We start from the raw sequence: 13,009 nt of genomic DNA on the forward strand, positions 1-13,009 counted from the left end.
GATTAATTTATATAAAATTTAATCATAAATTTATTTACTTTTATTACTGAGTATATTTTTTATTAAATAATATATAGATATTAATTTTAAATAATTATTATATATTAAAAATAAAAATAATAATATAAATTTCATCTAACAATACTATTAATTGAATTCATTATGATTTTTAATAAACAAGTTTAAATTTAAATAGACTTTATAAATAAATAAATATATAAATAAATAAAATAACTTAGATACAATTCTCAAATTAATTAAGAGAGATTCATGACATTACAACCCTATTTGATGATTAAAACTTTGAAATTAATAATTTAAAATATATATGCCAAGCCTCCAAGGTTATAGTATGATGACAAAAGATAGAGCAGACTAAACAATAAAAATTCAAATTTTATCCAGAACATATTATACTTGAGGAGTTTAAAAAAACTTAAGATATTAAATCAGTAAAAAACTTCTATGAGACTATATCGATTATCTTCAAAATTAATCAGATCATAAGAGCTAAATATTTAAATTACCAAAAACAAAAAAAATATATATGCCACAATTTAGTCTCACAATGAATTCTTGAAGCTTAAATACAAAGCTTATATTGCTATCGTTTGCTTAAATACAAAGAAAGCTTTTGTATACCACCACAATTTAGTCTCACACAAAATTCGATTTCATTTCAAGTATTTGGAACAGCACATAGTTACATGAGCTGAGTTGTAGTTTAAAGGTAAAGGCACACCATGTTGCATAAGGATCACTTCACTTTCAAAATTCATTCCATCATCTCTGAATATTGTTGCGAAAGAACTTCCACCTGTTCGATAAAAGGTTTCTCCTTGTTCTCGCCAATATATCGTGCCATTTCGGCCCACCGCTTGCGGCAAATATCCCCAGATCTGAGTTGAAAAAAGTAGAACATAATGTTGTTGTCTTAGGATACTAAAATAAATATAACATTTTAAACTCGAAGGCAGAAAAGTTTAACATTGCGGCCATATAATTTATCAGAACCATTTTAAGCTGAACTGAAAAATATAAACTAAGGAGCAAGTTTGCCATCGAGCTGAATCGAAAACAAAAATGGCATTCAAACATACAAGTTTTCGGAACCATTTCAATTCTGTCTACGATATTGCAAATAATTGATAAATCGTTGTCTTCCAAAGTTAGTTTATCGAACACTATGATATTACTAGTGTGGGGTAAAACTCACTAAAATTGTACCTTTCAATAGGGCTCAAATAATAATAATAATAGTAACAATGCAGGATGTATGTATGCTTTATTAGAAATATAATGAAAAATATATCGACATTTAAAATATTCAGTATGAAAGTTTTCTTTCTAAGTGCTCTGAGTCAACTCCCTGAAACAATTAGTTTCATTTCAGATCCCATTCATTCACAATTTCCTCGCCAGATTCTTCTTCCTCAATGTCGTCTCGAATTTCTTCACAGCAATTTAAAACACAATGTGTTGTGATAACACAAATGAATTGTTCCAATTTAATCCATCAGTCATTAATTTGAAGGTCATCCGTAGCTTATCGTTGAACTAACATGTTTGTGTTGCCAATTGTAAGACCGAATATAATTCATGTATGTGGCTGGTTAACTCGATAGATATGATCATTAATGAAAGAACCGAATTGAATACTTCATTAAGTTCATGTATTTACTGCTATTTTCCATTATCAATCATATATATAAATCAACATAAAGTTATGACCCGACAACAAGAATTATAACTCCTACCCAAGTTACGGAAATCGTTGAAGAACACTATACGGATAAGGTAAGATATTGAAATGGAGCAAACATTTGCTTCACTATATGTATTTACAAACAAACTAAAATAACTTCAAGAGATTAAATTGTTTTACAAGGAACTAAAACACACAGAAATATAGTTGTAGCATTGGCTATGTGACAAGAACACTACGATAAGGCTTCTTTCGTTAGAATGTAATAAAGCAAATATGGTTCAGTAGAAAAAAGAAAGATCAAATCGATATATAAAATAAAGAAATAGAGAGAGCACACATACCTGTGCTCAAGAAGATTGTCCCAGTTAACATCTTCTACACAGCAAGCATCTAATCTCATTAGCCTGCAAATCATGTCATGTTAATGCGCATCTTGATAAGTTTAGCAATTCCATGAAAGACGTCAACGTTAGCAAGGAAAAGACGGCAAGACACAAGCCCACCTATACTAGGCTCTGCTTAATTAATTTTGACAAATAGAAGCTGAGAATAGAGAGGAAATATTACATAAGAGGATGACAACACCATCACAAGAATGAGAAAAACTAGATCCAAGATGGAAGCTAGCAATTTGAAGCAGCTTTGCATGGGTAAAAATGTCTAACAGTCAAGAAGGTTGAACTCATGTAAATACTTGTTTCATAATACTAATACTGAATTATGCATCAGACATCAGTAACCTTTGGGCATAATCCTGAAATAATTTGTTTCAACAAATTTTTCTAATTCTTAGATGCCTATGTTAAAGATATGGATCGGCACGGCTTAAAATCTTGGTCCAATACCAACACATGTCCATGCATGGGCTAGCGATGCTACACTTGATATGGATCGACAAGCAACCACTAACCATTCCAATTGAGGGTCACTGGAAATAGAGTGCCGGTATCGAGACCATAACACCAGATGGCTGGTTTTATAGATGAAATAGTATTTCCAAGTTTGAGCCTCCTCTTCCTCTCCAATGTTTATGTTCCATTTCTCACCAGTATTTCAGGAATTTCAATAGTTCATTTAAAATGAATTTTTAATTCCCTATATTCATTCTCTTCTCATTCTTCTCGTTTGATTGTTAAAAAATCTAAATTTTAATTTATAGTATGGTAGTAGGGGGAAACACTCACGTAGAGGCAATGGTATCACAGTTCATTTTTCCAAATAATTATATCGTATCAATCATTTTCGTCAAACCATGTTTTTGCCAACCCCCAAAACATTCACCTAAATACAATAACAGCAGGGTAGCTAACATTATTCTACCTATTATTTATTTATTTATTTTGTTGTTTTTGTGTTTGTGTATTGGCATTGAAGAATACATAAATTAGATTGGTGTCTACAATTTTCCTTAAGAAGGGGAGCCTTGGTGCAAGGTAAAATTGCCGCCGTGTGACCTAGTGGTCATAGGTTCCAACAGCGGAAATAGTCTCTTACAATACCGGGTAAGACTATGTACAATAGACTCTTTCCCGAGACTCTGTATTAGAGGGGAGCTTCATGCATCGAGCTGCCATTTTTACAGTTTTCCTAAAACTATTGACAAGAACTTAGCATGTAATATTTCATCAAGATATATGCCTAGTACTAATATTTCAGTCCAAATCTAAGTTTTAGCGATGTCAAACACTTCTATCTGAAGAGGCAGATAGAAGAGGCCAGATGGTTTTCATGCCCAAATTATTATAAAACCAATTCTGACTCACTAATGCACATGCTCATAGTAAAATCTTTTTAGAGCTTGTGCGCTCGCACTTGCTAGTATTTTAAGTCACTGAAATTTTGACATTCTTGTTCGCACCAAGGATTAAATTTATACATTCAAGGTCCACCGTATCGCCTCTTCAGAGTTGCAAAAGTAAGGTGATAGCAAATTGAGAAGCGATAAGATGCTGACTGCTGAGAGCATTTGAATATCAACAGGCTGCAGTTTAGGATATGAAATACTTATAAAATCTGATAATTAACATCTGACATTCAATAACTCAAATAAAAGAATCAAACTATAGGGTTTGCTGCTGAAACAATTATACGAAAGGAAGTATAACAAAGAGAAATCATAGATCACAATGTCAACAATAATGAATCAAAATTGTCTTACGCATCCACCAAAAGGTGGTCATCCTTGTCACTCCATAGATTTTTCATGACCAAAGGAGACGCTATTTGTTGATACCTGAATGAACAGAACAACATAAATGATAAATATCAATGAAAATATGAGAAACATTAAATTGGAAAAATACAAATTTTGTTTCTCACTAGAAAAACAATGTCAATGTAGGCGACACATTTCTCAGCAGAGTAATACAAATTAAAAAAAAAATCAAGATAAAGATGAGAAGCCATGAAATTAGAAAATGCAAGCTTTCTTTTATGTAAAACATTGGAAAAACAAGGTCAAAAAGATTCAATAATTTTATTCAAAGTAACTAAACTTTTAGACTTGTTATTGTTGCACTTATTGCTACTAGGATGTAGTCTTGTTGTTGCACTTGCCGTTGGTAGTTGCAATAGCAGATAACAAGGTTGGTACATTGTTGTCTAATTGTATCAGTCAAAAATATTGCTGTGGACTCGCCTGACATTTATGAAGCATGTGCTTGTGATCAAACTGTTCATACAAGAATTTCATGGTCAATGCATCCTTACACAATACTTTTTTCAAAGACCTCTTTGATGTTGCTTCTCAGTGATTAAGAAGGGCATAGAGTGTGTCATCAAGAGCTAGGTGGCTCATGGACACTATGATTTCAAGGCTAATTGTAATAATATGATTTTTCACTTGAATTGCCACAAATGGTCAGCCAGATTCAAATAAATTTACAAGTCCCCTGCAAAACAAAGGTTGTGGCTCTTCAAGCTTGTCTCAGGAAAATCTTTTTAAAACAGGGAAGAGCAGAACACAGTTCAGTATCAGATGATGGTTAATACAGACCCAGCTTGTGACTGATGAAGTACTAGATGATGGTTAAGATAAACTTAACTTGTAGCCAAAATTAGTAGTTTTTAAAAATAAAGCAATAGAAATAGACAAATCACTTATCTAAGTCAAACAAATTAAGAAGTTACCAACCTCTTTAGGCGGCAAGCAGCAGGAAACCGTGTGTCTAACTTCTCATTGATTACTTCGCAAGGTATATTGTCTGTAAGCTACAAAAAGGAAATGGATCATCAAGATTTTGTTTAGGGGGGGGGGGGGGGGGGGGGGGGGGGGGGGGGGGGGGGTGGGGGGGGGGGGGACATATCAAATGCTTTAATTAAATGACAGTACACTTTAAAAACACAATCTACAAGCGAGAAGCATAGCATCCTTGGAAAAAAGAAAGAACAGCAAGTGTGGGCAATGAATGAGAACGACCATGTATTGCTTAGCACTTTGCTCTGCAAGATCTTTCAATTGTGACTCCATGTTTACTAGATCAAATTGAATCTGATACTCCTCCTGTGACAAGGTTCCTGTGCCAAGAGAAACAACAAATTGATTGGATGGTCAGCATAATATTCTCTACACGAAATGAACAAACATAGCATATGGACAAATTTTCTCGTAGAGCAGTAGCCAACACAACCAATGAAAAGCAACTAGAACAGGGAACTACTTGAGAGCACAGCAGAAATTCACTAATGTTTCTTAGAGGCTGAGGTTGTCTTTAGTTGGGTGCAAGGCAGGAGCAAAGGAAGAACCAGGGAAAGATAGAAAGAAACTTTTTTTTCTTGGTTACTTGAATGTAAAATGAGAAGGAAAAAAGGAGGAAAATTTTGGCTTATTTTCCCTTGAAATTGAGTGGAAAATCACTCAAAGGCAACACGATGAACACCAACTGCTGCCTATCCCAAGTGTGGAGAAATTCTAAAAGGAGCCCATGGACATGAGAAAGGTGGAAATTTCATGTTGGGTGCAAAGCGAGAAATCAAATGCAAGGGGGTTGCAAAAATTAGCACAAGTTAGGGAGGGGTTTGCAAGATGGTGAATGCATGCTAGATAGAAGACAAGGGCATACTGAAAATTTTGTATTCTCCATTCTTTAAGTAAACAACACAGAAAATTCTCTTTCATGCACACACACTTCCATTAATCCATCTCTTCCCCTCCCTTCCTAAACACTTACATCTTTTTGTATTTCTTTTGAGGGTTAAGTATTGCTCAAGTTTTTCTTTAATCACATTCTAGTATTGATACACATATGCAAACATCTAGACCCAATGATACACTACTAAACAAGCATAAAAGTTTAGTAGTTTCACGTTTAAAGACACCAAATATCAATAGGGGTGATAGGAAAGAAATGCTAGAATCAGGTTAGGAGTTGAACTGAAACAAAACTCTATGATAATAGAAAGCAGACCTTTTTTAAAATTTTGGGATTTGGTTCTTCGCCTAGTGTCTTTGACATGTTTCCGATGTTTCCCAAGTTCACATGCTATTGTTTTCCAGTCTGGCCCGTGTTTTGCATAGAACCTATATGCATAAACAGGAAATGGCATGACACAATAAGGACACCAATATGGTCAGAGAGTTTTTTAGCACATGGTACAAATAGTGTAGTTAGAGCGCCTTGCAAAACATGCCCTATGCACTTGATTTATGATGTCCACAACTTGGCAAAGCATGGTAAATAGCAGATCAATCACTTTTCTTCATTCAAAATTAGACCGGGATACAAATCATTTGAAGACAATAATTAGCTAATTTATAACTAGGAGTGACCAGATCATATGATATAATTCTAAACACAAGCTACTCATTCCAACAATGATGTTTATTTAACATATTGTAACAAAAAAAACTTTTAGACATGAACACCATGAGAGCATAAATTCAGTCAACCAATAGAAATCTGATATCATAAATGAAGGCTAATGAATAAACATTTTGTTTGCAAGAGAAATCTCTTGCTTCATATTTGAGCAGGAATTATGCATGTCACCTAAACATACTGCCGTAATACATCATATCTCATTCCACAACCTGGAACAACAAACATGCATCTATATGCCAAACACTTTAAAATATCCCACGAATCTCTATAACCATGATAACTTTTAAATGCCCGATAAACATAAGATCTTTCAGTGCTCCCACTGTCCCATAATAAGTTAAAGAAGCTAAAACAGTTATTCAACTCTGCAAATCATAACACAACCTCGATTTTGCATTTGTTGGGGGGTCAAAAACATAGAATGCATTCAATTTATTGTTCATATTCAGCATATAAATATGCAAGTTACCTGAAAAGTGTTTCATATTCTTCAGGTTTCAACTTACTCGACTTACTCCTTTCAAGCAGAACATGTGCTCGATTATATGTAGCCTCATGACGTCGATTTGGCAAACAAGCTCCTGCAGGGACATGATCAGATGGCAATTAAACACTTAGGGGGGGGGGGGGGGGGGGGGGGGGGGGGGGATGAAAAGCAGAAGTGGAAATTGGCAACAATTGCAAAAGCAAAAAAAGGTTTGGACAAAAAGTTCATAGCTTTATCATCAAGCCATGTTTGTCCCAATCCTAGGGACAAATGCAAGGCTCTTTTCCCTCCATTGAGCTTTATGCAAGCTATAAAACTAGTAATTTTCAAATCAATTAAATTATTATTTTACCTTATCTAAAATTTCTTTAGGAATCTTCTACCCCTTACACTATTTGTCTAATTATAAAATGTATCGGTCATCCTTGAATACATCAATGCCATCTCAACTCATTTATTGTAAGTACTTAATTGCTCCCTAATAATAGTAACATGTTATTTTATTTTTTAATAAGCTTACTCCACACTTTAATCAATATAGTGTGTAATACCAAAATCTTATAATGCCTTCTTCTTTTTTATTAAAATTAAATGACACACGATAATCATAAGAACATCACAAGTTCCTTTCCATCAAACTCTTTAGCCTGTTTCTAATATCTTTTGTGTTTAAAAAAGGGAGCAGGTCATGAAATCACATAGGTGATGTATGTATTTCACATATGCAGCAAACGACAGTAGGCTACATATAGCATATATGGCGCCTTAAAAAGTCTTGATGGCTGATCTGCATCAATGTAGATTAAAACCAATTAAAATAAGCCCAAATTTGAACTGTGAACTTTCTGGCATGATTTTTTCCTTTTCGTCATTGCTTCTTTCATTTTCTTATTTCCTCACAGAGCTATCCCTCTCAACTCTTGGTGACAGTTGTTATTCTCCCCTCAACACTCAACAACAATTGTGGAGATGACTGCAACAAAACTTTGCAATATCTATCATTAAAACTTGACAAACAAATATGCAAGTTCAGGATAAATTTATGAAAATGATGCTTACCAATTTCCTTCCAAAAATCTGTGATGTTTGAATAGTTTTGAAAGTGGAGAATCATACTCTTACCCACCTCCCCTAACTGATTTCTCTGAAAGATAAAACGCACATTGCATGAGGCAGAAGGAAAAGTGGAAAAGAAAAGGAATAGACGTAATGATGCACAAAATTTGATTCAAAACATTAAATGATTGTCAGACAGAGAGAACTCGATTAACTAATTCCAGTAAACAACCTGAAAATTTTGTTTGGGATTTTGGGTTGCATCATGCCAAATGATTCTTTCATCTTCTTGCAAAAGGTGCAAGTTTACAACAGTAAGGCCATTTCAACCATGGTCTAACACTAACATATTGTTTCATACAATCCTTTACTACATACAAGCCTGACCAATTTCTAGAACATAGAGCAGTCAAGTCCTAGTAAAAAATAGTGAATATCCAGTGTTAAAATTGGCATATAAGTAGCAAGGGAGATTAGTCAGGGTGCAGTCGGAGAACATGGAAGCTTGTGAGATCTCAAATGGATTAAAAACTGCCACAGAATCTGTGACCAGAGAGTGGAAGATATTAGAAGGAGGTTAAGAAAGTATTGACAGGCATGGGTTCTCTTCAACCCTATGAGGAATAACATGGTAATAAACTGGGTTGCCAAGCAGACCAGGACATGCAGCAGAGGGTTAATCCTAGACACCATATCGCCTGGTTTGGATAGGGTTGAGTGCTACAGCAGTGAGACTGAGATAGTAGATTGTATGAGTTGGAGAAGTACTGAATAAGACTGGGATTCAAGACTCGTTACAACCAACAAAAAAGTAGACTATGTTGGCATGTAATAGTGAGGAAGAGTAAATTTATCATCGAGATAATGACAAGTTGTCCAGAAAGTAAAACATTCTTAACAAACTAGAGTGATACAGATGATAATAAGACATGGCATTCAAGCCAAACATATCATTGAGACAATAAAAATAAAACATAAATCTAAAACAAACCTTTCATGTATTATATGGAAGGAAGCAATGAGAAAGGAAAAAATAAATTTGCAAAATTCATAAAATGATAAAGAAATTTACTTGTATATCGGAAAAATGAAAAAACATGGAATTTTTTATTTTTAATGTTTAATACAAAAGAAAAGTGAGAGAAAAAACATTTAAAATATAATTTGATTATTAGTTTCCATTTCCACCATATCTATTAGTGAGTGTTTCCTAAAACTGAAAAAGCAAGGAAGAAAAATGTGGGTTGAGAAAAAGCTAAGCAAGGAAAATGTGGGTTGACAGGGGAGAATTTTTATAAGGAATTAATTCTTCTCCAATTCTGTCAAAACCCATACAACAAAACAGTTGGAAAACTAATTAATACCCTCAAAGTCTAACTCATGACCTAATGTTTCAACCACATACTAGAATATTTTCACAGAAATTAGTTCAAATTAAATTTCCACATGTAGAGAGTTTTCTTCCAACATGTTTTCCTTCCCTGATCCCTCCAATACACATCCTTAGTTTTCCACTGTCTATCTTCACCTTAGTATTGAGAAAAGGAAATATAATCTCTCCAATTTTCCCTTTTCTAATTTGTTTCCAGTCCATCCCTCCATCTTTGAATCCTTCTAACGTGCCTTCCATATAAGCACACCTGTAGTGAACCATCAAGAAAATAGAAATTACCAATTCCAGCTTTTTGTCGAATGCTTAAATAAACTAACCTTAATATATTCATCTATTGCTTTGAGTATCTTTTCATCTTCTTCTTTAGTGAAACGTTTGCCTTGGATTACAGGTATTTCAGAATTTCCTTCATTACCAGAATCAATCAGATAAGTAAACACCTCAATTTCACTTGAAAAAGTGACTTTCTTTTTCTTTAGGGAAGATATATTTGAATCATTCCTAAAGCTATTCTTGCTCGTTAAGCTACAGGATGTCTCCTTATTTCCTTCGGCTTCCACAACTTGAATGGGTTTTCTTATCTTCCCCTTGATCTTTAGTGGATTCTTGGAATGTTCTTCTGCTTCTTGATTCTCTGCATTTTCATCCTTCTCCTTGCTATTCTTTCTCTTCTTGTTAATTGTTATGGATGTAGATGGCATTTCACTGATTTCTTGAACTTCCTTTCCGACTTCCATGCTCAATGATTGGCTCCCATTTGTACATATTTCATGTGAATTCTCTTTATGCTCACAGGCCTCAAGTGTCCTCTTTCCTTTATTCACTGAAATGTGAAGTTTATCATCATTTGTTGAGACCTCATTTTCAACAACCATATGTCTTCGAACTTCCAGGGTTTCAAGGACAAGGTGCTTAGGTTTCTCAAATTTCTTATCATTTTTGTTCCTTTTCGCCTTCACCTTGCCTTTACCACTCACACAAACATTATCTGCATCAACAACCTTCCCAGATGTTTTGTTTTTATCCCCAGAAACTTCAGCTGCAGCAGAAAGAGCACCAATTTCCAATACATTATCCTTCTTTCTCTTTTTCGTATTGGCATCTACATTCAAGTTCACTAAACCACCATCTCCCTGCTTCCTCTTCCTGTTTTTCGCTCCTTTTGGTGCCTCATTACCTCCTTCATCACCATCTCTATCTTTCATTCTCTTCTTCTTGCCATATTGACTGTCATGCTGTTCCAGTTCTGCCTCCTTCACATCCTTTTCTGCATCTGTCTCCAATTTACCATCAGAAATCCCTCGAACTTCCTCAATCTTAAGATTCTTAGTTTTCTTCTTCTTATGCTTCTTCAAAGCTACTTGATTTCCCTCCAAGGAGGTGCTTGAACTCTCTTCCACAATATCACTGCTCGTGCCATCCATCCTAGGATTCCCTTCCTGCTGCCTTTTCTTCTTATCTTTCGTCTTCTCTTTCTTCTTCTCGTATTCACTCATTTCTCCTCCTGCTTCTTGCATAGTTAGATCGATCAATTCATCTCCTCCCTCAGTGAGCTAATCTAGGAATCTAGGTAGGTCCGATTCTGAAAAAAAACGAGTTTTTCAGGGAAGAAAACTGATTTCAGTGGCGGCGGGACAAGGAGGGGGCGACGAAGATCGGCAATTGAAGGTATAACTTTCGAGACTAGGGTTCAGGGGAATGTATTTCGCTCCAGAAACCCGGATGAATCAGGGCACGAGAGACAGAAGACCTTCACGGCGTTGGCGAAGACGAGCGCTCGTACTGGAAACCCAGAAGCACAAGGTGAGAGAAAAAAGAAACATGCTGCTGCGGCCCCGGCGACGACGACGACGAGGCGTCGCTGCTGGGGCGAAGGCTCCGCCGCGTGAAAGAGGAAGGAGGTCGCCGACCGGCGCTCGGAAGAAATGGGCCGGGCAAGAAGGCGGCGAACGGGAGGGAAGCGGATCGGGTGGATTAATTAATTAACTAAGTAAATCGAAATCGATAAAATTAAATTGATTAAATTTTTAAATAAATTGAATTAATAAAATATTGATTAATTTAATTTTTAATCAAATTAATTAATTAATTTCAATTTTATTAAAAATTTATTAACTTAAAATTTTATAAATTATATTTTTTATTTTGAATAATTTAATTTAATTTAATAAAAAATTTTAAAATCTAAATCTAACTGAATTAATTGATTTTTTATTAAAAATAATTAAAATTTTAAAATAATTAAATTAAAATTTTAAACTCGATCGATTTGATCAATTTAATTAAATTTTTATTTGCTCCTATTTAAAATATCTTGAACTTACAAGACTGACTCGAGAAATATTTCGATCAAGTTTAAGTTCATGCTGAACTCAAATTTCATAATATTTCACTAGTTCAAAATTTTTTATTTTGCATATTTAATTTCCATAATATAGAAATCATAGTACAATCTTCCTTTTTTTTTTCTAATTCAATAATTTATCATATTTAAAATTAGTTGATGGACTTATAAAATTTTAAATTACTTTAAACCAAAATTTATATTTTTTGAAATCTTTTTAATATATTTATGCCCTTCAATAGTTTAAAGTGTAAAATGTAAATTAAGATGAGTAAATTTTTGAATGGATAAAGAAAAATTAATTATTTTGTGAGAGGAGAAATATAATGGGAATGCATTATGTGACTTTTAGTATTACGAAAGTGAGAAATCCAAAAACTTACACTTGCCGTTCAATAAAATTTCGTGAAATGATTTCATATAAAAATTAAAATTGTCATTTTAACTTTTTATCAAAACAATATTAACAAGTGAATCATTTAATTTGTTTTCAACTAATTTTCGACTCAGGATAAACTTTCATATCAAGTAACTTGTTTCCTTTGAAGTGTGAAATAAATATCAAATCAAAATTGTTATGGTCGCATAGAATGGATTTAGGATTACGTTCTACAGACGACTGAGTCGAACCCGAGACCGCTAGGGCCTGATCCGAGATCGCTAGGGCCCGATCTGAACCCAACATCCGCATATGCCCGTGCCGAATCCGTGAAGTTGAGTGTGATCTCGCCCCCATACCGATCCGAATCCTCGAAGCAGAACCGAGTCGAATTCCAGAAGCAGGCCCCTCGATATAAACTGAATCCGCCTTCGGCTCGCATCTAAGCCGAAGCCACGATAGCACCCCGGCCAGGATAGCCCAGTCGAATCCGAGAGAAGGACCACTCACACTGCCCGAGCCGAATCAAGCTGCGCCGATTCCTCCACCCTACATCTCATCCCATCGACCACTCCTCCGTTCGTACGGTAGTCTGATATCTGACACTCCCCACTGGGTATGGCGATCCGCCGCCGAACGTACGCCCCCGTCCTTGAGGGTACAACCGCCATTAAAACGCCACTCCTCACTTGTACGGGTCTCACTTTGGAGGTAATCCCCACCTTACCTTTTCTGTGGTACTACCCCCTTTCTCAATATATAAGGAGAGCCCTCTCAGAGGATCGAGGTATGCAATCTCTACATTTCGGCCTCTTGTGTTTT

At 35.0% G+C, this 13,009-nt stretch overlaps 1 protein-coding gene across 1 annotated transcript; it reads right to left on the bottom strand.

Annotated features, from left to right (window-relative positions):
* Positions 1-568: 568 nt before the first annotated feature.
* Positions 569-11,182, bottom strand: LOC141843275 (uncharacterized). Its single transcript, XM_074731333.1, has 9 exons — positions 9,782-11,182; positions 8,075-8,159; positions 6,998-7,109; positions 6,115-6,227; positions 5,127-5,224; positions 4,842-4,918; positions 3,867-3,941; positions 2,050-2,112; positions 569-899 (listed from the first exon to the last, which is right to left on the bottom strand). The coding sequence occupies exons 1-9, from the start codon at positions 10,979-10,981 to the stop codon at positions 776-778; spliced, it is 1,947 nt and encodes a 648-aa protein (XP_074587434.1). The 5' UTR covers positions 10,982-11,182; the 3' UTR covers positions 569-775.
* Between the last annotated feature and the right edge of the window lie 1,827 nt (positions 11,183-13,009).

Source organism: Curcuma longa, chromosome 12, assembly GCF_044706935.1.
Source record: "Curcuma longa cultivar G26 ecotype Majalengka, Jawa Barat chromosome 12, ITB_CL_G26_1.1, whole genome shotgun sequence".
NCBI classification, from domain to species: Eukaryota; Viridiplantae; Streptophyta; class Magnoliopsida; order Zingiberales; family Zingiberaceae; genus Curcuma; species Curcuma longa.

Coding starts and splice junctions, on each gene's coding strand:
- LOC141843275 (XM_074731333.1), bottom strand. CDS start 10,981: ATGCAAGAAGCAGGAGGAGAAATGAGTGAATACGAGAAGAAGAAAGAG. Junction 7,110..8,074: donor AGATTTTTGGAAGGAAATTG/GTAAGCATCATT, acceptor ATGTCCCTGCAG/GAGCTTGTTTGCCAAATCGA. Junction 2,113..3,866: donor GACCACCTTTTGGTGGATGC/GTAAGACAATTT, acceptor CATGATTTGCAG/GCTAATGAGATTAGATGCTT.